Source organism: Malaclemys terrapin, chromosome 7 (genome assembly GCF_027887155.1).
Source record: "Malaclemys terrapin pileata isolate rMalTer1 chromosome 7, rMalTer1.hap1, whole genome shotgun sequence".
In the NCBI taxonomy this organism is placed as follows: Eukaryota; Metazoa; Chordata; order Testudines; family Emydidae; genus Malaclemys; species Malaclemys terrapin.
Genome location: NC_071511.1, coordinates 88,239,303 through 88,267,087, shown reverse-complemented (window position 1 = coordinate 88,267,087; position 27,785 = coordinate 88,239,303). Strand labels below are relative to the sequence as shown.

Below are 27,785 nucleotides of genomic sequence, written 5' to 3'. Positions count from 1 at the left end.
TGTCTGCCTGAGAAGTAATTTTGTTTTGAGCTCACCTTGTTGTCTTTACCCACAAACTTGAACACAGGGACCTGGAAGTGCTTAGCAAGATGATCCTTTGACGTGTATTGTTTCACGGAGTCATCAGAAACACAGCTGAAGAAAGCAGAGGGAGAAGCTTTAATAGCTTTCACAGAGGTGGAAAAAAAAGTATCCCAACCTATTTAGTCACCTAGTTACCATCCATATTACTTTGTCTTTGGCCACCGCAGAACGTTCAAGAATGAAGAGGAAAAACAACAGTGGTGACTGATAGCATCTCCAGCACAGCTCTGCAGCAAAGGGAACTGGCAGAATGCACATAACTAATAATGCTGCGCACACCCACAACCAGAACATCTGCCAGAGAATTGCAATCAAGTTTATCCTCAGTTCACCTTTCTGGGCACCAGAGTATGCAGCGATCAGTAGAGATGTACAGATTCAGATATTTGCTGAATTATTTAAAAAAAATATAATGTCATAATTAAAGGGACACTGAGAAGATAAAAATCATTTACTTTAAAAGAAAATGTCCTTATCTGTGTTACTAAAATTTCTTAGATCATTAAAAACAAAGCATTTTTCAAATCTAATGTACTTTTCACCATTTATGCTTTTGTTTACTTCTTGCATTTCTTCAGCTTAGCCTGTGAAACTACACTGATCAACTTCTCCATGTCTAGCCAATTTCACATTCAGCATCTCATGCTCTAGGACAATATGTTTGTATTAGGGTCACAGGAAGACAGAAAGGGGACCTGATAACAGTATTCAAATATGCTAAGGGCTGTTACAAAGAGAATGGTAATCAATTGTTCTCCATGTCCACTGAAGGCAGGACAAGAAGTAATAAGCTGAATCTGTTGCAAGGGGGATTGAGGTTAGATATTAGGAAAACCTTTCTAACTATAAGGATAGTTAAGTACTGGAATAGGCTTCCCAGGGAGGTTGTGGAATACCACCCCTTTGATGGGAGGCTTTTAAGAACAGGTTAGACAAAAATTACTCAGGGATAGTGCAGGCATATTTGGTCCTGCCTCAGGCCTCGGGGCTGGACTAGAAGACCTCTCGAGGTCCCTTCCAGCCCTATATTTCTATGAACACTACAGGAGAAAGGTTAATTGTTTTTACAGAACTTAACTTTGGAGCCTGAACTATATAACAGTTTAGAGCTAGATATAGAACTAACAAAAAGAAAAATGTAATGGTTTTTATTTAATAGAAGTTCTTGTTGATTATTACAATGCCCTGCCAATTTAAAAAGGCACAAATTCTACTCTGCTGTTGTACTGCATTACAACACAGCATGTCCTCTTCCACAAACTAATCTCAGGAATGTGGATTTTGCATGTTATAAAAGAGGTTGTGATGGAAATGGTGGAGGATAGAGGAACAAAACTTGAAATACTATAGCCTTACTTTTAACAGACAGCCGCAGTAGAAATATTTGGTGAATTGTTGAAAATGATTACACAGTATAGTGTGTTCATTTACGAAAAAGAAAAATAATTAACTCTGTTTATGCAGACATTTTCATTTAAAAATCTTTGGGATATTCAGCCAGTTAGGTTCCTCAGCCTGCAGGATGTTGCTATCTCTAGTAGAGTTCTGCATAAACTGGATTCAATAGCATGCATTGCACTATATAACTGTTGGAATGAGCCGTTTGTCTGACTGAGGAGGGGTTGAAGAAAAGAGGTAAATAAAAATTAATAAAAATCAGTGTTATTTAGTTCATCACTTGTTTTATTTCAGGCCTTTCTCAAAAAATGGTCTAAGTGTCTGGTTTACAATATGAGTTTAGAACTCCTAGAACTGCCCATCTGAACTGCCCACTCCTAGAATTGCAATATTCAGATGTCCCCATGGACTAGGGTGACCAGACAGCAAGTGTGAAAAATCGGGACATAGGGTGGAGGGTAATAGGAGCCTATATAAGAAAAAGACCCAAAAATCGGGACTATCCCTATAAAACCGGGGCATCTGGTCACCCTACCATGGACAAACATCAGATGCTATTGGATTGTTTATTATAAGGTGGCTTTTAAACGCATAGCTCCTAATTGACTATGAAGGAGCCAATTTAAAGGGTTTTTCTTTATATGATAATAATGAAAGGGTCACCTTTAAAGAGTGATATTAACGGATTTATACTGGAACTGTCTTAAAATATTTGAGCTGGGTTAAATCAAGTCCCTCTTAAAAGTCCTGGACTTTGATTTGATTATAACGGACCCACCTTAAACCACATGGTCTTGGGTATACGCACTGGAGAGCGATACTATTTGTTTTCTCTACTACCAGCTTGTTGCTTTTTTAGAGGCACATACAATAAGGATACTAAAACCATACTTTAAATATAAGTTTAGGGCTGCCCTGCTGGTCTAGTGACAGTGTGTTGTACTGCAACACACAAGGGGTCTGAGCAGGGGTGCTGGAACAATTTCTATAGTGGGGATGCTGAAAGCCATTGAACCAAACTATAAACCTCGTATATGATGGAAGCCACGTCAAGCCAGGGGGTACGGCAGCACCCCCAGAACCCCTAGTTCCAACACCCATGAGTCTGAGTTAATCCCCCAGGATTCAGTTAGGTTGCACTCGGCCTCTGAAGGGAGACAGCCCCTTTCAGAAGTGAGGTGGTGGGCTCCAAAGTAAGGTACATTCAGCACTTGTCAGCTGGGAGATTTGGGGTGCTAGAAAATAAGTAAGGGAAGGATACTCCCTAAAAATATTTCAAGTCCTTATACTGTATTTTATTTAAGAATTTCTATGCCACAGTTGCCTTGCAGACCTGATGGTGGTTAGTTAGCTAAACTAATTAAAAGGCTTGTCTTTTATCCTTGGGATTTTCTGTATGGGTAGATTAAGGGATGTTGGATTGAGTACTATTTGGAGCAAGAATAGCCCATGCTAAAAAATGATCAATCACTGGTATAGTCTATGGATTTTACTTTTTAATTGATGCAAAAGCAGCTAGAACAGTATGTAGTGTGCCCAGGCAGAGTAATTTGCTAGGTAATAGTAATCTTGACAGGACTATACAGACTGAAGTCAGAATGGTGTCTGTTCCACCACACTTCATCTCATATCTTTTCTGTAAAGTTTTGCTGTCCTGTAGAGTATAAAAATAGCAGAGGGGTTGCTGGTACCTCCTTCCTATGAGGAGAAAATGCCAGTGACTGCTTACAGGAGGAACCCCCTGGAGCCATCATAGTCAAGTGCAAATCTGCTGCTGTAATGGATTTGAGACCTCACCATTCAATTCTCCTTTCTCCCCATTCAGTTCATGTTCCTCCTTTTTCCAATACTGACCATTTTCAGTAATGTTCTCAAATGTTGGTGATTAATGGATGTTTGGAGCCCCAAGAATACAAATGCCCAAAGTCTTTGCTAGGAGATCTGATAAACAAGTTATTCCATTATGATTTGGTGCATAAAGCACAGAAGTAGAAGTGTATAAATGACTTAAGTGCAACTGATGTATCAAGTACAGAGTACAAAAGCCAACGTGTAGCTTACCATTGGTTACTGAGAGAGAAGCACTACACACTGCTGCAATAATAATTTATTAAAGTTAGACAGATTGAAGTAAAACACAAAAACAAAACAAAAAAATACCCAACCCAAATCCTCCCTGCTACTTTTAAAACAGCAGCCTATGAAACTTTTGCCTCATTAACTGTCATGCTGGATGACTTATTTCTTTGGCAGCCAGGTTATTGCATAAATCATTGTTATCTTTGCAGGCTGATAGGCAGACACTAAATTAGACTTAACTAATTACCAGAGTCCCTGAACTAGTGGCTGAATGTGTGCATCCTGAATATTACTTTTACTGGACTTTGTCCCCTGAGTCATAGCACACAACCTTCACAATACTGTGAAAATTGCATTATGATGTTGCAATGCCATTCTGACTGGCAACACCACGATGCAAACATCCTGAGACAACATCATGTTAACACTAAAATGATTCTAAACGTGTCAGGATATGTGACAATCCTGTCCAAGCTGGGACCATCTTATAAAACATCAGAACACTCAGCAAACCTACCTGGAACCTGTTGTGCCACAATCATTATTAGATGTCCCTTTACAGACCTCGAAGGTCTGCTCTAAGCTTTTTATTAACATCCCCCTGAGGACTTGGCCCACTGGCAATTGCCAGAAAATTGCTCCCATAATTAAGTGACCTGTAGGCCACTGTGTCTATAGTGATAGCCAGACAGACCATTAGATGGCAGGTGTAAGATGTGAAATGAGCTCAGCAAAGCTCCTAGAAGCTCCAGTCATGGCAGAACTTTTGGCTCATAGGGTAAAAATGACTGCTAACGGAATATAAAGAGATTTGGTTCCACAGGCTTAGCTGCACACAGAATAAATCCAGCCACAGTAGAGGGATTCAACTCATTGGTTAAGTAAGCTTTAGTGTTTGGTCACCAGCTGGCACACAAAGAGGGCCACATGGCTTTTCTACAGGAGCCAAGTTACAGAGAGAGATACACAACAACAATATGCAACAGTCACTTATGCTGCCTTCCCTTTGGTTGCTCCAGACTTTTTACTATGTGGGTGGTTTTGCATTGGTAGCAATGGCTGTTGGCAATTACTCTGAACATGTCCTGACCAGTATTCTAGATTTTTCCTGTCTGTGGAGGAGTGATGGTGTTTTCTGTTTCCTCTATGTGCCCTGTGACCCAGATGGCAAATGGTATTGGGGTTAAATATCAGATAAACAAGGGAAGTAGAACTGTGATACTTGCCCATCTTGAATTAAGTAGTACTTCAGGATCTCATCAATTTTTGAGGTGGGGGTGGCGAAGCAGCTTTCCACCAGTGTCTCTAGCCCACTCACGTGCACCATGGGCTCGATCCCAAAATACAGCGAGTCACGAAGCTTGAGGGTGGGAAGAGAATCCCTGTAGGGCTCGTCAAACTCTTTGTCTTTGAAGATCTCGAGGGTAAAGGGGAAGACGCCCCGGTTGCGGCTCATGATTTCCAGAGGGGAGTTCTTCAGGTTGGTGACGTAGCCCTCAGAGATGGTGTACTGACGGGGGAACTCACAGGTCACAGGGATCAGCAGCTTGCTGGTGCGGACGATGATGTCCCCATTACTGCCAGGTGTCTGCTTGGGCAAGCCAGTCACCATATTGGTAGCAATGATTTTATCATTTGCTACCTGCAGCACAAGAAAGGGAGGTGGGAAGGGGAGGAAGATCATCACAACACGAAGCAACTGGAAACATCAGGCATCAAACAGGACCTTTATTTTTTAAAATCTCTGTTTGATTTTGGACACAAGAGCCGGAGATTGGATTTCTCTTGCTATTCCGGCTCTAACAATGCAGCCAATAAAATTATACGCTGCAGCCACAGTCACCCTCATCTTTAGTGGGACCCATGGACACTATCTGGTTGCAGTGAGACACTTGGATTCAAACATTATGCTTGGACGTGTAGTCTCCATGGACTGGAGCTCTGTATTACAGATGGAGGCCAAGTCCATGCAATCAGCTACACTATTCACACTGCGATAGGTGTAGCGCTCTGGCTCCTGAGAAGTTGCCAGTAATGGGGACACCCCCTCCTGTGTTCCTTTCTGACTGCATTTCTGCAAACGAGTCAGCTACTGGGTGACAGAGCATAAAAACTGGCCTTTCCCTCAAGGACCAAGATCAAGCCCACTCAGAGGCCCTAATTGAACTGAATTTAGTAGTCTCAGTTCAGTCCTCAGTACTTCCAAATGTACATTACTAGGACTGAGCCAATAAGGGAGATGGAACAAACCCTCACACGCAGCGTTTGGTGGCCCCTCTAGGCCTGGGCTGAGGTTGTTTGCATGGCAGCAGGAGAAGATTCTCTCACTGCAGCTGCCACACAGTAATTTGTGGCTAAAATCCCTAGAAAATGCCTGTTCACTCCACTATTTCAAGCAAAAAATACATGCACACAAATAAAAACAGATATTGTGAAAGATGGGCCCTCCAAGGCTCTTTCATCTACCCATCGTTCTGAACTGAAATTTCTCCCTTATGTGCTCTGCTGTGATCGTTGAAGTACAGCCTAATGTGCAGCTTGATTCCTGTCCCAGTTCCTCTCCTCCTGACCTGAAAGTGCTAAGGAAAGAGGGTAGTCGGACTCCAGAGAGAGGGAATACCCTTCAGTCCATTCCTCCTTGGAAAAGGGATGAGGCCTGCCATGTGGGGGCCTTGTATGATATGATGGGTGACTAGTTGAGAGGAAGTATCAGAGGGGTAGCCATGTTAGTCTGAATCTGTAAAAAGCAACAGAGGGTCCTGTGGCACCTTTAAGACTAACAGAAGTATTGGGAGCATAAGCTTTCGTGGGTAAGAAGTGAGGTTCTTACCCACGAAAGCTTATGCTCCCAATACTTCTGTTAATCTTAAAGGTGCCACAGGACCCTCTGTTGTTTTTTTAGTTGAGAGGAAGTGTGTAGGAATACTCAAGTTTCCATAGAGGATATGCGTATAGCCAGTATTTTCCTCATTTGTCTTCCACAAATGCATGGTATTCACAGGGGTGAAAGTAACGTAAAGGACTTACCGGTACTCTGGAGTCCTTAGGAGGGGGAGGGGCTTCTACTGGAAGAGGCGGGGCCTTTAAATCCCCAGGCACTTTACATCAGGATTTAAAGGGCCTGGGGCTGGGGCTGTGATAGCAGCAGCTGGGAGCCCCAGGCCCTTTAAATCACCCCCGGAGCTACCAGCTGCAGAGGCAGCTGGGAGCCCCGGGGGTGATTTAAAGGGCCCAGGGTTCCAGCTGCTGCTACCGCAGTGGAGCCCCAGGCACTTTAAATCACCATTGGAGGGGGCCCTGGCCTCTGGCGGAGCTTTAAAGAGCCCGGGGCTCCACTGCAGTAGTGGCAGCTGGGAGCCCCTGGCCCTTTAAATCACCGCCAGAGCCCCACCGCCACTACCCCAGGGGTCCAGCAGTAGGGCTCGGGTGGCGATTTAAAGGGCCCCGGAGGATAGCGGCAGTGGGAGCCCCGAGCCCTTTAAATCACCACCCGAGCCACGCTGCTGGAGCCCCAGGCCCTTTAAATCACCGCCGGAGCCCCCGGCTGCCGCTACCACCCCGGACCCTTTAAATCGTCCCTGGAGCCCTGCTGCTGGAGCCCTGGGGTAGTGGCAGCGGTGCTCTGGCAGCAAGTTAAAGGGCCTGGGGAAGTAGCGGTGGCCGAGCCCCTGGCCCTTTAAATCGCCGTCTGAGCCCCAACGCCACTACTCCAGGGTTCCGGCAGGCTCCGGGGACAATATAACGGGCCTGGGGCGGTAGCAGCTACCGGAGCCCCAGACTCTTTAAATTGTCCCCGGAGCCCTGCTGCCGGAGCCCTGGGGAGGCGGCAGTGGGTCTCCGGTGGCTATTTGAAGGGTCCGGGGCTGCGGTACAGGGGTGTACCGGCTTACTTTCACCTCTGGGTATTCATCTCATAAAATGGCTACTAGGAGCTTAAAGAAATCAGACTGGCTGAGAGAGGTTCTACCTGTGCAATAAGAAACTTTATGAAACGCAGCTGAACTGGATACCCACACAGCTCAGTCAGTTAAGAGTTTGGATTCATGACTCACATGATACATCCAAAGTGGGAAGGGTGTTAACATTTACTGAGGGCTCAATCTTGCAGCACTTCCCCATATCAGTTGTCTTAGTGACCTCAGTACAGCTACTCATGTAAATGAGGATTGGGCCCTAGTTGACCCTACACCTATCCCCAGTCCCTACACATGTAATGAGAACAATGATGATGACAAAGCCGATGGCGATGAGGATACGTACATCTACAACAGTGCCACAGGACTTCAAAGAGAAGTTGATGTTGACATGAGTGCCATTGGATACTCCTTTGCAGGAAGCATTGATGAGAGAAAGATCCAGCCCTCCAACCAGATCCTTGGGGATGCTCACCTCAATGGAGGTGGACTTGCACAGCACTGGAACTGCAAGAAAAACCCCCAGCTCAATGATCAGCACAGCAAATCTGCCAAGTGAGGTAGGGAAGGCCTCTGCATACCATTACAGGTAGGGTGACCAGATGTCCCATTTTTAAAGGGACACTCCCGTTTTTTGGGACTTTTTCTTATATAGGCACCTATTACCCACCCCTCACCCCTTGTCCCGTTTTTTCACAGTTGCTATCTGGTAACCCTAATTACTGGGAATGCAGGGGAGAGCACATGTCCTATTTGTGATCAGGCTGCCCTTCACTCCCATTCCTAGTGTTTCCTGAAATGGCCTTTTATTGGCCTGCAGACACTTTGTTTTGATCTCTCTGCCCAGACAGGGGAATTGAATATTTCAGATTTCAGCTTTTTAGATGCCCCAAAGAGCAGTTTTTCCTCTTCATGGGGCAAATCTGTAGCCAGGAGTCTGAGAGCTGCATTTAATGTGCATCTCCTGCATTGCTGGGATCCAGTAGAGATCTTTGCCTTTTGTTCAGTTATGACTATTCAATACAAGTATTTTTTACCCAAATCTTCTCCAGACTAACACTAAGCATCTTAGCCAAAGCATCGTATCACATTATCTTCCTCATCCCTTTTAATTTCAGGGTGTTTTAAGTTATTGTGGAATATGGAGAGGTTTTGCTCTCCCCACCCATTTCATTTTATGTCCTATCCACACCCCAAGCTTCCTCACTGCTCCAATTTATGATTACTCCCCAAATTCTCCACATGGCACATTGGAACCAAGCAACTGAAATAATTTCCATCCTGGCCGGACCAACAGCAGAAGACAGAATTGAAGAGACTGAAGTTTTTGTGGGAGGAGCTTAATTATTGTTTTTCAAATTACTCTTATTTAGTCAAGGCCTGGATGATATCATTAACAGTATAATGTCCTGGGAAGACCCCTGCATGTTACTGGCAAGGATTTTGTAACAACCCAAACAGAGCCATCCTTGAAGAATCTATCTCAGGTAGTATACAAGTCCCAGAACATGCTATAACAAGACTTTGGGAGGGCTTAATTCGTTCTGTATAGATGTCCAGCCAGAATGGGTGTGTTCGGAAAGACCATTAGAATCAATATTTAATGTAATACATTTGGTAATGATTAGCAAACTCATTCTTCCTCATGCCAAGCCACTTGGACATCCGGGATTTGAAAATTCAACTTGAACATTTTTGAGTTTGAACTCTATTAAAGAGAAACTGGGGAAAGATGAGCAGAGATGGAGCAGAGTGAAAACAGGATAGAGAGAGACTGTTAAAAAGAAGTGTGTATGGGAGAAAATATTTTTTATTAAAAAATAAATGCTATATATACACCCTATACATAGGGAACCCACTTGATTTTGGGGGAGGCTTTCTGCTTCTTATGCATAGCCCAGATTTCCCCACTTAGCTAGAAAAGATACAGAATTTTGGAATTACTTAGTTTTAAATTACAGGATAAAACATTCTGCAAATTCATTAATTTGGCAGACAGGCAACTCAGGAAAATAATTCAACACTTCCCACTGCACAAGTTTTGCCTCTCTAATTCCAAGCTCCTTGGATCTGGGACACAACTAGCATCACTGAAGTATAATTTTTCCCCCCGAGTGAACATTTATGCTGTACAAGCAGCAATATTTTTAACACTCACCAAGCCATTATAGAGAATAATAGTTTTATTAAAAGCCATCGTTTTTGGTGTGATGTGCCAAACAACAAGCAGTGTTCCCAGAGCTGTGTGCTCTCTAGCTGCCATCACTAAGGGGGAAGCAGAATTAAATAAAAAGGAAATGTCAGAGCTCCTGCTCTGTTAGAAAGACAAGAGGGTGAGAAATAATCAAGGTGGGTCAAACAGCACAGGACAAAACAAAGGACAAATGTTATTTTCAAGATTCTACAGGGACGCTGTGAACCCATTTCCACGGTCTCCAGAAAGCTAACACTGTGCAGAAGTGATGAACTCAGCCTTACTTTAGGACTTTTATTAACACTTTCAACTAATCCTTTGACAAATGAGGAAGCCTAATGCTTTTAAACTGAGATAGGCCAGAGCAAGAGAGTTTGGATCCAGGTTGCATTTCTTCAAAGTTCAGGAGCATTTGGATCCAGGCTTTTGGTTTAGGCACATCTCTATTTTTTAAATGCTGTTACCTTGAAATACTAAGTGGAGAGGAGAAGAAATCCTTACCACCCGAGTTCTGGGCTAGGGCTGTGCAGGCTTCTTTGTATTCTAGACTATGTTGGAATCCACGAATCAGGAGAACACTTAAAACTAGAACAGGTTTCACTACTATCAATAAATCAGCTTTGGCTCCAAATTAACTCATCCCTCACTGGTAAAAGACTAAAAAAAAAAAAAAGCAATGCCAACAACTCATTACTGATGAGCATCCCCAAAGTAATGAAAGAATGTAACCTTGCCTATGTTAGAGACATTTTTCAAAAAACTGTCCCAGTATTGACAGTACTGGTTCAATTTCACCAATGTTAACAAATCTTGAGCCCTAAAGTAGATGAGCTGCTGGTATTTTAAACACTTGAGTCATCTAATTCAGCTCACAGGAGGTCTAATCCACATACTGCTTACAATGCTGGCTGCACTGTGTCCCGAGACCAGTGTTCCCATCACCTTCATATTGGTACACATAACAAAATTCATGTGGTGGGAGTGGAGCAGAGGGATTTGGAGTGTGGGAGATGGCTTAGGGCTGGGGCAGAGGGTTGGGGTGCAGGTTTTGGGGTGGGGACAGGGATGAGGGGCTCAGCATTGGGGCAGAGGGTTGAGGTGCAGGGGAGTGAGGGTTCTGGCTGGGGGTGCGGGCTCTGGGATGGGGCCGGGGATGAGGGGCTCAGGGCTGGGACAGAGGGTTGGGGTTGCAGGCTCTGGGTTGGGTGCAGGGGGTGAGGGCTCTGACTGGGGGTGTAGGCTTTGGGATGGGGCCAGGGATGAAGGGTTTGGGGTGCAGGAGGGTGCTCCGGGGCTATGGCAGTGAGAGAGGACTCCCCCAGCTCTCTCTCCCCACACCACTACCTGGGCTGGGGGGAGAGGTGCCTCTCCCCGCTGCAGCAGCTCCGGGGCTGGGGCTGCAGGATAGGTGCTCCTCCCCCAGTCCCGTCAGGTCCAGGCCAGGGATGGGTTCTGGCCAGGGTAAGGGTGCCCCGGCAGGTCCAGGCCATGGCAGAACTGGGCCAGGGGAGGGGCGCTCCGTCCATGGCAGGTAAGGACCGCCCCTCCCCCAGCCAGTTGGGGGTAGGCTAGGTTGGGGCCGGGGGAGAGGCGGCCCGTACTTGCCACGTCCGCAGTGCCCCTCCCCCAACCCCAACTCTGCCACCTGCCGGGGCACCCCTCCCCTGGCCTAGACTTGCCTTCCCCAGCCAGTTGGGGGTCAGGCTAGGTTAGGGCCCGGGGAGGGACGCAGCAGGTCCCTGGGCGGGTTCCCTGAGCGCCTGCGCAGTGCTAAATAGGCTGCTGCACGGCCACATGGCTTACAAGGAACTTAGTCCAAAATTACGGCCTATCATGCCGATCAATATGGTCTCCCTGTTTCCTTGTGCTCCCTGAGTCTCTGTCTGTCTGTCTTTCTCTCTGTTGTAGTTAGAACATAAACTCTCTGGGGGCAAGGGCCATTTTTTTGTACAGCACCTAATGCAATGGGGTCCATGACTGGGTCTCCTAGGGGCTACCAAAATACAAATAAACATTAAATTATTAAAATAGCTGATTCACAATGTCCCTAGTTGTACATAGGGTTTGTGTATGTCCGGGAGGAAAAAAGCATTTCAGTTTCACACTGTAGCAGGAATACAATAAATGGGAGTGGGAAATTACTTTACAAATTACAAACATTTCTTTGGCTCGACTCTCTTTTAAAAAAAATTGCAGATGATACAATACCATGAATTACGCTGAAAGGGATTGCTACATGTAGAACTATTAATATGATACAGACAAACTGCTTCAGGTTTCTGTGCAAGTCTTCCACAGTTCATTACATCACCATAAACTTGATTAGAGGTAATAAAAGCTTGTATTTCTGCAGTTATAAAAAGGTTCTGTTAAACATCTGCTTTACACCATAAACTACTGTATGTGACAATACATCTGATTGAATTTAATAAAGTAAGATTGCTTGTTCTTTAAAATGCTGAATTCCTCCACAAAATGGCCTTAATATCTCTCACTAATTGGCACCATTGTAAAATAGTAATCTCAGAAGAGGCACCATTTACCCCTTTAAACCCCCAACCTACCTTCATGATAAATACTTGATTACACAACACATGTTCTCCAGCTGGTGAGGGTGGGTGAGCAGAGGTATTATGCGCAATGGTGACCCTTCTACATCATCCAAGAGCCTAAGAGTGTCCCCTTCAAGATGCACGTTAGCTCCAATGGATTAAAGATCTAAGGGTGTTTCCCTACTTTACCTACATTGCCCTGGGCTGGCTACGCAATACTGGCTCTCTAGCAAGTGATCTTTATTGCCCTACCTTGGCAGCTGTGGTTGTCCTCTGACAGAACAAGCCCTCTGGGGCACTCACACTGGTATGTGTCTTCCACTGCAATGCAGGTGTGGCTGCAGCCTCCATTGTTATTGTGGCAACCTTCAATTTCTAAGAGACAAAGTGTTGGAATTATTAATAATGTTTGAAATATTAATATGGGAAATCACCAAACACCAATTTAACCATAAATTCCTTTTTTAAATCCAAAGTCTTATGCAGTTCCTCTGAATATGCCTAAAAAAGCTTAAATAAGAAGCCATTTACTACATCCAAACAGTAACAAAACATTTATAAGCATTTGATCAAGATACTTATAACTGAGCCAAACCCAAAGGTGCTCAGACCCATATTGCTCGGCTCCTACATGTTCAGGCAGGTATTAGCAATAAACCCGTTAAGAGCTGACTTTTTATACCCTTTAACAAACAAGGAGGTCATCGCCAATTACTGAGTTCAGCTAAAAACCAGTTTGAGACAATTCACCCTTATGTACAATCTTAATCCAGATAAGATTTACAATCACCTTTCTTCCCAAGGCCATTTCTCCCCTCTTTTTTAATGTCCAACAGTTTTCCCATTGTACCTGGGTTCACACAGGCTTTAACACTGGTATGTGGGCTGGGGAACGGCTGTGTTAGCTCATTTTAAGACAGAGTCTCTTTGATTTAAAACCATCTGCAGTCACCCCAACTGGTTAGAAGTCTTCGTTTTAGAAACTTCCCCTTATCTTATTAGTTATTCTTTGAACCAGACAATCTCCCTACTTTATTCCTTCTGGCCTTACCACTTACTATTTTCAAGGCCTTCCCTTCTATTTGCTAGCCAGGCCCTTTCTTTACCACACATATATATTTCCTTAATCAACCTTAAGCTCACTTTCTTTCTGTAGGATAAATATAAAATTAAAAAATTAAACACTAAATGTCAGTTTTGCAGCTTACAGAGTATATTTCTGTCAGTATGAAAAGCATTTTGAGTAGATTAGAGCTTTGGGGGTAATAACTGGGTGAGATTTTACTTCAAGAAAATTTTGTGGAAACCAAATAAAAAAAGCATTTAACAGTCACTCCAGTTTGTCAGATTTCACATTTGCTATAACTCTCTGAATTTAACAGGGCATTAGTAAAAGCTTGTGAAATTTTCCCTTGTTTGCTGACTAAAAATGTGGTTCAATTACATTTTAAAAGATGTAAAACATGCACTATATTGGATTTTTTTTAGTCTTTTAGGAAAGAAGGGTCCTACTGAACCTATACTAAGTAGTGCATTTTACTAGTATTTGTCTGGTGGGTCTGTAGAACCAAAGCATTCACGCAAAAACAATTTAGAACATGTGCATTTGCAAACAAAGTGTGCCTGATGAGGGCTTACCTCAGTTTATATCTGTACAACCCCACTGATTTTAATGCAGTTTAATGGGTGAACTGAGGGCACAAATTAGCCAGTACCTCCAAGAGAGATTTGAACTATTCCTCACACATCACAACAGGGTGTTAATTCTGAATCACAATGACAACATATTTAGTATCTATTTCTCTGCTAATTGTTCCAGCACACATATAGCTACTCTCTAGAACTGTGAGTGAAGTTTAGGATTGTAGGGGACGCTTCAGCAGAGTAAAAAAACCAAACAAACAACTCTCAACCATAACTGGGACTAACTGATATTTTCCCACCTACCAATCCCATCCCTAGTTCATCTTTTGCCAGATTATAGCAATACAAAATCCTGCTCATCCCCTACACGTGTCCCTATTGCCCTGTCCCATGCCTCATCATTCTGTCTCCATTCCTTCGTCACTGTATAGGGTGATAGTGAGAGGGGTTATGCACAGAGTAGCTGACAGCTTTGCTGGTAAGGTCCCATCACTACAGGATTTGCACTCAGGTTATGTTTCAAGGTTATCTCCATCCTTCCTTTTTTCTCTTTATCAAGATAAAAGCCACTTATGTTTGCTAACAACGAATAAAAAATGTGTTCACAAATACAAATGTATGTTTTTATTGGAAACAATACTGGAAGAGCGGGAAGGAGCCTCTTCACCACTCTCTTCTAAGTGTTTCAGGAGTAAAATTACTGGCAAGTACATCAGTAACACAAGTGAATTTCACACCAGCTGAAAAATGCCATGACTGACCAAGTACTGTGAGATAATATTTATGAAGGAAATAATGTAATGATTGATGTAACTTTATGGAAGTATGACTGTAGAAGGTGCTATTCAGAGCTGTAATTCCATGCTGGTGCCTTCATTCCTTTGCCTTTTAACTCACCTTCACAGGTTTTACCATCCTTTCCCAGCGTTCGCCCGATTCCACATTCGCAGCGATAGGAGTTCTTCAGATTCACACAAAACTCACTGCAACCTCCATTATCCTGTTCACATTCATTCTCATCTGCAGGAAGCAAATACTGTAATACACAATTTTGCAACACACAGCCTGTAAAATGGGTCTGATGAACAGGGCTGCTGGTAAGAAATTGGACTTTATTTTCTGGCCCAACTCACACGAGCTAGGTCTAGGCATCAATACCCCTATCACATAACAGGGGTCATAGCCACTGACCGCAGCCAACACCTCTGCTACTCAAACGGTGACATGTACACAGAAACTGTTTCATGGGGAGGATGACAGTATGCAACTTCCTCATAGTGGACGTGTTAATTATTTGAGAGGGGATGGAAAAGGTAAAGGTTGCCTTTGAATCTCTTGGCTGAGCCCCAAGAATTCCTCCTAATTTTTCCCATTTTACAACTACCCCTGAAGCCTGTAGTTTCTCTTCCCTTTTGAGCTGAAAGGCTCATTCTTCATAGGGAATCCTGGTTCTTTAAACTTGATTTACTCTTTGCCTGCATGCAATGAATACATTAAAGGGGTGTGTGTGACAATTTTTCTAAGTCGAAGTAAAATGACAAAGTTATCAATCAGCCAAGCTTGGAATTTCTCTACACAGCTTACTAGTTATTATTTACTAGCTGACAGAAGCTAAAAATAAGGAAAATGTAGTTTTAAAAGACAGTACAGAGATGAGTTCTTTTAGGTAATACTAGTCCTCACATGCCCCACACAAACAGTTTGTAACTGATGCCATAATCTACTTCCACAAGTGATACAAGCTTGATGTTCTTAGCTTAAGGAATAAGCTGCAACCCATCCTTTACCCTTGAAGGGAAATGTTGAGTGAATTTAGGAGGCACAGAGATACTGCTTTTCATAGAGATAAGGCATGTTGATCAATTTCTTTCTCTCTTTTTTTTTTTTAAATGCTTTGGGTTGAAATTTAGTGTTTATGAAAATGAGATATGATTGGGCTGGCTAGAGATAGACCTAAAGCAGGAAAAGGCTGTGCTGAGCTCTTTCAATGGCTCTACTAAAGGCTGTACACCTTGAACGTTATCTAGCCAGAGACCCTGTAAATCTAATCTTGTAATTCCACAAAATTCTGCCCACAGACTTTAATACTATCTTGCTGGTACTCTAGTTCTGCTTATCAAAGCAGAGATGATCAACATGGTGATTTCGTGAAGACAAGTGTCACTTAGCGGACGAGGTTGACAGACAGTAATTTCAGCTATGACAATCTGGGATTGACTCAAGGTCTCCAAGAGGTGAAAAGCGAGTGGGTAAATAGTATTATTAACCCACTAGGATAAGTTGGTTTATGGCAGGAAGCCTAAATCCTAACTCAAACTCATAATTTAGTTTGCAGGTGAATGTATTTAATTTAAGAAAACTGAAAAGAATTGCAGGATCCGCAGTTCAGAACTGGGATTCAACATTTTATATATATATATATATATATATATATATATATATATATATATATATATACACACACACACACACACTATATTGCATAAGTGTATTGCATAAGTCAGTCTAGTTCAGCGCTAGACAGAATTCCCAGATGTTGCTGTTTAGTTCTGGAGCTGCATTCCCAGCCCACAAGTGGCTGGAGAAGAGGGAATATCCCCAGTGAGAAAACAGATATGGGTAATTTTAATATTAAGGCCAGACTGATTGTGTTCAAAATAAATTTGAACTTAGTCACACCAAAGGATATTCATTAGAAAGATGAATGAGTCATATGGCTTTAAAGACTGCAGGCAGAACAACTGCAAATATTACTTCTGAGAGGTGGTTGTGGCATCTGGTTATCATGCAGAGGAAGTGTGGTATGGAAATCCTACCCAGCCCTGCCCATGGATCCACATTCGTTGCTGTCCCTGGCAGAATGTTAAATTCCAAAATTTTTAGCAAGTGTGAGAAATCAGTGAGTCGGGATTTCCATTTTCTCCATTGTCATGGGAAACTTATCAGTGAATGGGCCCAATCCTGCAAGTCAATGAGAGTTCTGCACACAGATGGCATGTATGATTGGGTCCAATTAAATGGAAAAAAAAAAAAAGCAATGCAGGAAGTAAAGGCAGCAGAGTCAATCCTGCATCAGGGACAGGACTACTAAAACTCCTCAGGAAAAACTGTGTGTAGAATCAAATTGTGCATATATTTGTTGTATATTTCCTTCTGTTTTTTAGCGCTAGGAATAAATCTCCGAGAAGTCATCTTTGTGACTTAAATATCTGCTCCCAGATAGTTATTACACACTAGAGGAACCATTTGCGGTTCATGTCAGAGACCTCAGTGGCTCATGGGATTAGTAATGGGGTACACAGACTTTCACTTTGAGGTCACTGGTGAACTCCAGCCCATGTCAGCAGGGATGAAGTTATTACCATCTTCTGAATGTTCAGTGACTTAAGTGAAATGGCCTGATGGCCTCAGTCCAGGAGTGAAAAGATATTTACAATGCAAAACCCACTCTGACAATTATCAATGTCAACAAAGAAACCAACGGTTCTCTCCTCTATCGAGCTGATCTCCCACAGCTTCGGATTGAAAGCATATTGGCAAGGCTTTAAATTTGGGGAAATGTGCACTGCTGTTCTGTGGACATATAAAGGGAATCAGTCTGCCGGGCTGTCAGTCCAGCACCTTTCTCCAGTGCTAAATTCAGTGGGAAAAAAATAACACCTCTGTCTGACAGTGTGAAGGTCAGAAGAAAGCACCAGCTATTTGATCAATCTTTTACCACCAGGTATTTATCACGGATTTAAGTTTTAATGGATAAAAGTACACACCACATAGTCTATGGACACAAGATATATTAAAAAGATAAAAATCCATACATATTTTGCAGACTAATGACAATATTGGAAAAGACTCATTCGTCATTCAACATTATACCTAATCCCTTCTCCACCATAATCAGATCATAATGAAAAAGCCCAGGAGCAGACAGATCTCACCATTAGTCCTGAAGGCCAACAGACTCAGGTTCTGGTGGGCCAGAAGAGGAAGAAAGTTCCTGGGTGAGGCCCCTTCACTGAAAAAACACCAGCCCCATGCCACCTAAGTCTGGGAACTCTTACCTATTGGTCACAGATTATCAAGCATAGTCTCTCTGCCTCCAAGCTACATTTGCAGAGACAGAAATCTAAAAATCCAACAGGTGATATGAAGATACTGAGTTCCAAGCCCTGGATAGGGCCCTGCAATGACAATAAGATTGTCAGCATCACCAATCTTAGCATGTAGCACTGTGACAGTGAATGCAACTGTTTGGAGGACTGAGGAATCCCACAGAGCCATGAAGGAAAAGCCTCTCATGACAGACTATGAGCCTATTGTAGAATATGAATGAGCAGTGACCTTCCAAAGCAAACCACCACTGACAGCAAAGCTGCTGCCCCCTGATTAGCTCTTCATTAAACCAACGGCTGGTCCACACAGAACGGAAATTCACTCTCAGTAACTATATGGCCTCAGGGACACCAGGATAATGGTCATTCAGGTGCTGAGTCAATGGTGGAAAACTCCAAAGGTGAGATCACTGACCTGCAAACAATGTGGACTTGTTACAAGCAACAAGGGCTAAAATTAGTCCCAAACATATCTGTCTCGCCACCCTTTTTTTTAAGCAATTAACTGGGAGATGTATAATTAACGGAACAGAAAGGAAACATCAGTAACTTGTTTAGTCCCTTTTCTCCTCACATTTCCTATGTCCCTCTGTTTCTGCCCTTACCAAGACAGGTCTGTCCATCAGGTCCCAGTGTAGTCCCCAAGGAACACATGCAGTCTCCGGTATCCAAGCAGGAGCCATGGCAATCCACCACATCACAGATATCATAGAAATCTACAGAATGACAAGAGCACTGTTCATCTAGAATACTGAGAATCTAGACAACTAGTTCTACCATTAGTGCTACGAGTTTCATGCCCTCAGCTAAATTGATAAGTTACAAGCCCGGCCTACATTAGAAAAGCACTGGTCTAATTAAATTGATTTTGAATTGATCTGTTTAAACTAGTGCAAACTCCTAATGGAGAGACATTTAAACTGGTTTAAAACTCATTTAATTTGGACTATCTTAATTTACCAATTCAAATCTAGTTTTGGTAATTTACAGACACAATCTAATCCGATTTAAGTGAGGGTTAAACCATTTTAAGTATGTCTACATTAGAGGTTAGCACTAGTTTAACTAGATAGATTTAAAATTGATTTAGTGAAACAGTTGCAACTTTTCTAATATAAACAAGCCAACAGTTTATGCTGCATCAGTCTGACAAGTTTTTGTGCAAGAAGAAAAGAAATCAGTCATCTTCTCTCTCAGGTATAGAGACATCTTCTAGGCCAAAGGAGGTTTTCCTGCTTTTTATTTATGTATTTATATAAAAAAAATTCAGGTCCCATATCTCCCTGTTTTTCCTGGAAGACTTTGTGGATGACTGAAGAACTAGTAGGTTTATGGGTTTGATTACATGGGGAAAACAGAGACTTTTTAAAGTTATAATTAAGTAGTTGAAAGTGTCCCACAGAATCCGGAACTCACCCTAAATCATGGAGATTTCTGGGTTCTGTTGTCTACTCAGACCTCAGTCCAGTTCTGCGAAAATCATAGGTAGGGCCCTACCAAATTCATGGTCCATTTTGGTCAATTTCTTGGTCATCGGATTTTAAACATAATAAATTTCATGATTTCAGATATTTAAATCTGAAATTTCACGGTGTTGTAACTGTAGGGGTCCTGATCCAAAAGGAGGTAGTGGGGGGTGGGTGTTGCAAGGTTATTGTAGGGGGTGTTGTGGTATTGCCACCCTTACTTCTGGGCTGCTGCTGGCGGCGGCACTGCCTTCAAAGCTGGGCGGCCGGAGAGTGGCAGCTGTTGGCTGGGAGTCCAGCTCTGAAAGCAGCACCACTGCCAGGAGTAGCGCAGAAGTAAGGACGGCATGGTATAGTATTGCTACCCTTACTTCTGCGGTGCTGCTGGCAGTGCTGCCTTCAGAGCTGCACGCCAGGCCAGCAGCTGCCACTTTCCAGCCAGCTCTGAAGGTAGCACAGAAGTAAAGGTGGCAATACCACGTCCCTCCTACAATAACCTTGCAACACACACAAACACACCCTGCAACACTCTTTTGGGTTGGGACTCCCAGTTTGAGAAACGCTGGTCTCCCCTGTGAAATCTGTATAGCATAGGGTAAAAGTATACAAAAGGCCAGAATTCACGCTGGAGACCAGATTTCACAGTCCATGATGCATTTTTCATGGCTGTGAGTTTGGTAGGGTCTTAGTCATAGGAGCTGGGCTGGTGCTGTTTTCATAGCCTGGGCTTTCCTTATTCTCTTTAGGATACCTAATTTCTAGGCACAAAGGAACACCTCCATTTTTCAACTGTTTTGCAGCATTGTCATTGTGGAGTCCTCACTTCACATATCAACAGTGTGAAAGGCCAAGCCCTCTGGCCCCAGAACCCTCCTTTTCTTGAGAGCTGTCAGGAAGCCCTACCCCTGCTTTCTGCTGCCAGCTCTCCTCCTGAGGGAGCATGGAAATGCCATCACAGATTCTGAGGCCAGAACAGACCACTATGATCATCTAGTCCAGGGGTCGGCAATGTTTGGCATGCGGCTCACCAGGGTAAGCACCCTAGCGGGACAGGCCAGTTTATTTACCTGCTGACATGGCAGGTTCAGCCGATCGTGGCCCCCACTGGCCGCGGTTCGCCGTCCCGGGCCAATGGGGGCGGTGGGAAGCCGCGGCCAGCACATCCCTCGGCCCACGCCACTTCCCGCCTCCCCCATTGGCCCGGGATGGCGAACCCCAGTGAGTGGGGGCCGTGATCGGCCGAATCTGCCGCGTCAGCAGGTAAATAAACTGGCCCGGCCCGCTAGGGTTCTTACCCTGGCGAGCCGCATGCCGAACGTTGCCGACCCCTGATCTAGTCTATAGACCAGAAGGGACCACTGTGATCTAATCAATCACCTTCTGTATAACACAGGCCATAGAGGATTTCCTACCTAGAGTCTGAGCTCAGGGTTTGGGGAAAGACACAGGGAGCAGCCTGTCTTGCGTGGCCACTGTGGGCTGGCACCGTACTGCAGTGCTGTGACTAAGAGGCTAATGTTGGAGTGGCACTTGGACTGTTTGTTTGCTGATAAAGGTGCTGGAGTGATTTCTGGGTGCATTCCTGCCTCCCCAACATCAGTAGGATTCCCCACCCCAAGACAAGGGGTGGGAGTTAGGAATTAACTACCAGAGAGGGGAAACCCCCAACACAGTTGTCACTCAGAGAATCACAGAAAAGAATAAAGAGATTGTCAAAGAAAAGAAAAGGACCCTCATGGTTACTTACGCCCACAGTACACATGGAAGCAGACACTAGGCTTGGTTAAGCGGTAGACATAATACCCGCCGGGACATGCCTTAACATCAATCGTGGTGTCCCAAAGGCAGCAGTTCCCCTTGAAACTCGCACAGGCTTGTCTTTGGACAATGCCATCCAACTCCCTAGGGTGGCTGCCGTTTAGCCAGATGGGGGCATGCGTCCCGCAGTGGTTCTCTGGGATGCAGAAGGTAGGCATGGCATCGCCAGCCATGCCAGTGAAACGGTACCACTCCCCATCAATGTGGCTATCGCATGTAGGCTGGTCACGGGAACCATTTATCTGGTGATCAGTGTTCCTCCAAGGCTCATTCAGGCTGATATAGGCAGAGCAAGGGTCCAGGGCTGAGTCATATGATAAGAGAGAAGAGGGAGAATCCAGTGATAATCAAACCATGTTTACTGACTGGTAACTGTAGAACTCAGAAAATAATTTCAATTTTATTTTTCCATTCCTAATATAGCAGAATCTTCTTAATGGACAGAGATCCCAGAGGAGGCAGAATGATGCTGGTAAAGTGTCAGTTTACCAGAAGCTCAGAGGAGTGAAGTATTCTGAAAGTTCAGCTTAATTAAATCCTTTAAAAACAAGCAACGTAACGGAGCATTCGAGCACTTAAAACACTATATGACAGTAAGAATGACTTGCAGAGTAACTATTGTATAATGGGTGCCTCAAGCATAGCAGAATGAAGTGAACCAGTGGAAAACGTTCTCGCAAATTCAAGTTCTGACTGATGACTAAGCTTGCAGGGAACATCACGTGGACGATTTATCCATTATTTAAGCATAATTGAAATGCCTTGCATAGCATCAGTTCTTTGGCATTCATCCACTTGCTGGGGCCACATAAGTGTCTGACCCACTGGAGTCAATTCTAATTCTCCCCCAGATTTCAGGAGGAGGAGGATTGAGTTCCAAGTGGATTTAGTTCCAAGTGGATTTTGAGGCATTTAAAAAATCCATAAAAAACATTCAACAATAGCACAGTTCACTTTTTGTCAAGTACTAGTTTTCTATGGAAAGAAGTCAGAAATCATCACTAGAGGTAGCTTTTAGAATGCAAGCAATAGGTGTTGAACATATTCATGTTACAGTTCTACAAATGGAAAATATCTGCCTGTTACCTTGGCTATGGATCTGGCCCAGAACCTACACAAGAGTCATTAGAATCCAATACAACTGTAAACCCTCCTCAGGCAGTTCAATCTGCTGTCTTTAGATTTAGCTCTCCGTCACCCTGCCCCTTGTGTAGCGTTGTACTGTACACTGGTGCAAAGTGGGTGCAAAGGGTTACCATGTTGACTTGCTAGGGTTTTACACCCACTTTGCCTAGTGTAAATTACTACACAAAGGGCAAGGCAGGGGAAAAACTCAGGTCCCTGGCATTTAAAGACCCACGTGGACTTGCCCCAGACTACCCCAAGAAACTTGTCCACATTATTCCTTCTGCCCTTTAACACTATCCCTCCTCTGACTCAAAACATTCATTATGGTTGGTCTGACAACCTTCAGCTGCCATCTGAAACAATCTTCCTATCACCTCTCCTCATATGTCACCTCAAAACCTACCGAATGGAGTGCTCTGAATTGGGACATGCTGGAAACCAGCATCTATTGATTTCAGTGGGAGAGGTGTGTGTGCAAAATAACTAAAATGGAAGAATACCGTACCACTGAAAATACAAAACTATTCAGTGCATTTTCATTTTTCCTGTATTTAGTCTGTTTCTAGACTAACAGATTGGAACTTACATTTTCACAATATATTAACACCTGGTTAAGTACCACTAACCACGACTCGATTTGTCCCCTGTAAGAAGAATGTATGCTAATATTTTCCTGACTAAGGAGAATTCATTACCTTCAGTAGCATTAGACTAATAAAGCCAGTCATTCTGATTAATTACATCCCAGCCAAGTAGAATACATGGTCTCTCTCTCTCTTTAATATAGTTCTTCCATATATTCTGTACTTTCTCTCTCTGCTATTTATTATTTAACTTAGTTCTAAAGAATGGTGTGATGCAGTTTACATGAAAGATACCATTCAAAATCAACTATTGTTTTTAATAAAATGTTCTAGATACTGTCTTTGTACAGTACTTATTATTGCCTCACTTGCTCTGAAATGGGAGCTATAAGTGCATTGAGAAATGGTTTAAAGATTGTCTAATTTAACTGTATCCTCAGTAAATACCTGTTTCCTTCACTGAAATGCTATCTTGCACCTTCCTATAATAAAAGACTCTTACAGGAATCTCTCACTAAACACCCTTACACCATCTGCAATCACAGATTTGTCTCATTGGGCTTTGAGTTCAGTATAACAGAAAACCCCCCAACACCCAGACGCAGGAGCCATTAGAGGGCTGCAAAGCTATGAGAGGAAGCTGTAGGAGATCAGGTTTGGATCAGGAGGAAAACTTTTAAAGAAGCTTTGGTACCATTGTTTTTAAGTGATGAGCAGAACAGATTTAACAGAAAACTTGCTACACCAGGTGTATTCCTTAGCCCTGATGAGGAATCTCCTTTTAAAGTCAGTATTCCCAAAGAGATTATTTTACCTCCCAAACAAGGACAGACTTGGACCCCACTTATTTAAGGTTTCCCGATCCTTGTTTTCTTACCAGCGTGATGAACTCATTTCATGGAAGAACTAGGCTATCCCTATATATCCAGAACAGATACAACTGAAATAGTCTCTTTCACACTTACCTGGCCTTTCTCCTCAATGCTTTAGTTTCAATGACTTTCTTATTTTGGGTTTAGGATGGATTACTGTCCAAGATTAAAAGCTCTCTGTGTTAGCAACAAAAAGGTGGCAAAGTGAGGAATTCCCTGTCCACTTCCCAATTGAGCAGCACTGAAGATATATACAATGCAATTAGCTGCTCTATCCTGTCTTTCATAGATGGGCTAAGAAAACACTTGCCACAGAGAGCTCGTCATTAGCTAAACCGATAAGAAAGGTTTTAAAGGAGAGATTTAGAGAATGGAACAATGCAGGGACTTGGAGGGAGAGAAGGGGGAATTCCAGACTGATGAAGCAGTTCAAGCGAAAGAACAACACTCCCCAACCAGACTGTGGGCAGTTTCAGGCAGGAGGGGACAATAGTGACTAAAGTATTCCTTAGCCTGTAGAACACGGAGACTAATACAGCTATTTGCAGACAAACAGCTGCAAGACCCTGCAGCTACTGCCTCAGTAGGCACAGTTCTAATGCCAGTCCTTTCTGACACTGCAGCTAGTGGAAACATTTTTTGTTTTTGTTTTTTTGGGCGGGAAATTTTAAAAAAATTTTCACAAAAAATGTGGAAAAGTATTTTATTTTTACATTTCATTTCCACCGTCACCCCTTCAAACCCCCCTTTCCATTAGCTTTGTTGAATGCTTCTGGAAATAGCATGGCCAACTTAATGCTAGGAGAACATTAACTTTCATTTAAGCATTTCAATTTGTAACCTTACTGATACTACTAATTTTTGTTTGTGCACTTTAACAGATATAATTACGTAGCTCACGATCGAATAAGCATTCAGGAGTCTGACATTCTGGAGAAAGGTCAATCCTGTATGTTTTGTGTAAGTGGCAGTTTCTGCTCTGAGAAGTAGTAGTAAGGGAACAGCAGGGATACCGTAGTTCTCTGAACTGAGCTGTATTGCTAGATCATGTGAGCAACTAGCACAGTACCTGCCCACCCTAGTCTAAAGAGGCTCCACCATTAATGAATATTAAATTTTTCTCTGCTTTTAACTATAAATAAGTGAAGATGTTGCCTGTTTAGGCAGCGTCCAAACACTCTGACAGAAAGGACTCTCTGTGTAGAACAGGAGACTGTAAAACTCCTCCAGATATTTTGAATACTGATTCCTGGATCTACCACTCTTTTATCCAAAAGGCGCACAAGGCATCCCAGTCTAACCCCCAAAATACCATGCACATACATACTTCTAAAAGCAGCGCCACTTGTGGTTACTCACCCACTGAAGATATTGGCTGTAACTTGACATAGATACAGAAGGAGAAAAACAAGTACTGGAACATCCCACTCAACCAAGTAAAAGTTGCACCTGAACAAAAACTCCCTGTAACTGCCTGCTCCCCCTCCGTCTTGCCTCACTGTCCTTCTCTTTGACTGCCTCTCCTAGTGGCTTGTGTGTTTTGACTCCAAGCTCTGGGAAGTGCGGTGGCGCTAGCGCTACTGGAGGGCTTATCAGAGGAAGAGGCTGAGGAGATGCTGGGCACAACTTCAGCCTTGACCTGCACAAAGCAGCACTGCCCTTTACTGCCCAATCTTGTTTTTAAACTCATCCCTTATTGTTTTCTTGCAGTGACACCTCTAGTATCTTATCTAAAGGGGAATTCTAATGGAGAGGACACCCGGACATCCTGGAAGGCTGGAAGAGAAGGGCAGATTGGTGCTAGCTGTTATCTCAGCTCCTTCCACAAGTCATATGACTTCATGATGCTCATTACGCTCCCCCCAGTTAATCACAGACAATTGGAAAGTTTTAACTGGAGGTGGTGGTGGAGGGAAAGACGAAAACTAAACCTCTCCTGCAGAGACTGCCCAGGATGGAGCACTGCTGTAATGGGAACATCAGTCAAAGCGAAGAGAGGTGTCCCACAATGGACACTTTCCACTGGAGAGCAAATATCCTGACTCCCTGAGTCATGAGTTTTGTACAGAGTCTGCTCAGTGCACAAAAAACATGCTACTTACAGTAAGTAAGTGCAGGCTGGGAACATGCTGCTTCATTCAACCACACAGCAACAGAGTGAGGGAAAACACGCACTGACTAAACAGGAAATGGGGGAGGGGGGGATGCAAGGGGGGCTATCCAGTTAACCCACTGAAGACTGCTTTACTACCTGATGGTCAACTATCAACAGGTCGTTAGTAGATATACCTACCTTCTACCCTCTTTTTACACTGAATGTACTTCAGCAAAAATCATTTTATTTTGCAATGTGCCTTTTTAACCGGTTAGTCAGTGGTTGAAGCCAGGTTGGTTGTCTGTGAAAGTCACAACCATGTGTTCTGCAGTTTGTGAGAAACAAACGTTGTAGCCTCTAGTGCAGCACCCAAAAGTCAGAGTCGCTCGGTCCCCCTCTGTTCTGCCACCGGCCCGCAGAACCAGAACCAAATCCTCCAGCGGCAGGCCAGGCTATAGCTCTTGCTGAAGGGGATGGATTAGCAGTCTAAGTAGCCCATTTTAAACACCTGTGGGCCCTTGGTGCCATGTGCTTTGCAGCTACCTGCTCCCCTCCCAGGCGTGCAGCAGGCCTTAGTCACCCGCTGAGGGTCTCCAGTGCCCCCTGTGATGCTCAGAGCCAGGATTTCTGGTACAGCTCCACCCCATTCAGAGTCCCAGTTCAAACTGACCAGCACTGGTGTGTAACAGGATTCTCCGCATTATGTCCTAACTGGTTCCAACTGGCTCATGCCAGAGCCTCTTAAAGGTACAGTTTTCCCCAGCTCGAGGATTAGGTGAGCACATATCTTACCCCAGAGTCTCTGTGCCAGGCTGTGCACTGGTACAGGGATGAATTTGACACCCTGAAACTACAGGTTCAAATCCCAGCAGGGATGACTCAGCCATTCCTCCTCCTCAAATACATAATTTGAAAACAGCAGAGTTTATTGGGAAGGGGAGGGAGAAGGCAGATTTCAGGGAAAAACTGGTATTGAGTACCTCACTGCTCTGCATAGATATTCAAGACCCTATACATGTTGTATAAAAAAACCTTTTCCTCTTTCTCTTTGGGTAAAAATTGCCCTTACCGGTGTTCATAGGTGTGCGCAGCCCATTTCATTAGGATGTGCACCCAGGGAGCTCTGCCATAGCCCCGCCCTAATCCCACCCCCATCCACTCCCTCCTACTTCCCGCCCCCTGACTTCCCCCCTCAGCACCCCCAACCCTCCCTGTGCCTTGTCCCCTGACCCTAACTGCCCCCCAGGACTCCATCCCCTACCTAAGCCTCCCTGCTCCTTGTCCCCTGACTGCCCCCCTAGGACCCTGCCCCCTACCTGTCCCCTGACTGCCCCGACCCTTATCCACACCCCCGCCCCCAGACAGACCCCCCAGGACTCCGCCTATCCAACTGCTCCCCACCCCAACAGGACCCCCAGAACTCCCGACCCATACAACCCCCCCTCTCCCTGCCTCCCCCAACCCCTCTCCACACCCCTGCCTCCTGACAGCCCCCCGAGAACTCCTGACTCATCCAACCCCCCCAGCTTCTTGTCCCCTGACCATCCCCTCCAGAGACCCCACCCACTAACTGCCCGCCCCCAGGACCCTCCTTGCTCCCTGTCCCCTGACTGCCCTGACCCCTATCCACCCCCCGCCCCCTGAGGGACCCTGGGACTCCCATGCCCCATCCAATTCCCCCTGCTCCCTGACTGCCCCCTCCAGAGACCTCCGCCCCAAACCACCACCCGCGGGATCCCACCCCCTATCCAACCCACCCTGTCCCCTGACTGCCCCCACCCCTTATCCATCTCCCCTGACCCCTTACCATGAGATGAGGCTCCTAGCCTTCCCGCGGAGCCAAATACT

At 44.2% G+C, this 27,785-nt stretch overlaps 1 protein-coding gene across 1 annotated transcript in view; it reads right to left on the bottom strand.

Moving 5' to 3' along the window:
* The window catches only part of OIT3 (oncoprotein induced transcript 3), a 28,080-nt gene extending 2,671 nt beyond the window's left edge, over positions 1-25,409 (bottom strand). Inside the window, exons 1-8 of the mRNA XM_054034778.1 lie at positions 25,202-25,409; positions 21,188-21,562; positions 18,580-18,690; positions 14,763-14,885; positions 12,474-12,596; positions 7,822-7,982; positions 4,788-5,203; positions 36-135 (exon numbers count right to left, since the gene is read on the bottom strand). Of these exons, the coding sequence (XP_053890753.1) occupies positions 36-135; positions 4,788-5,203; positions 7,822-7,982; positions 12,474-12,596; positions 14,763-14,885; positions 18,580-18,690; positions 21,188-21,562; positions 25,202-25,265 (1,473 nt within the window). The 5' untranslated portion in view covers positions 25,266-25,409. The remainder of the gene's footprint in view (positions 1-35; positions 136-4,787; positions 5,204-7,821; positions 7,983-12,473; positions 12,597-14,762; positions 14,886-18,579; positions 18,691-21,187; positions 21,563-25,201) is intronic.
* Between the last annotated feature and the right edge of the window lie 2,376 nt (positions 25,410-27,785).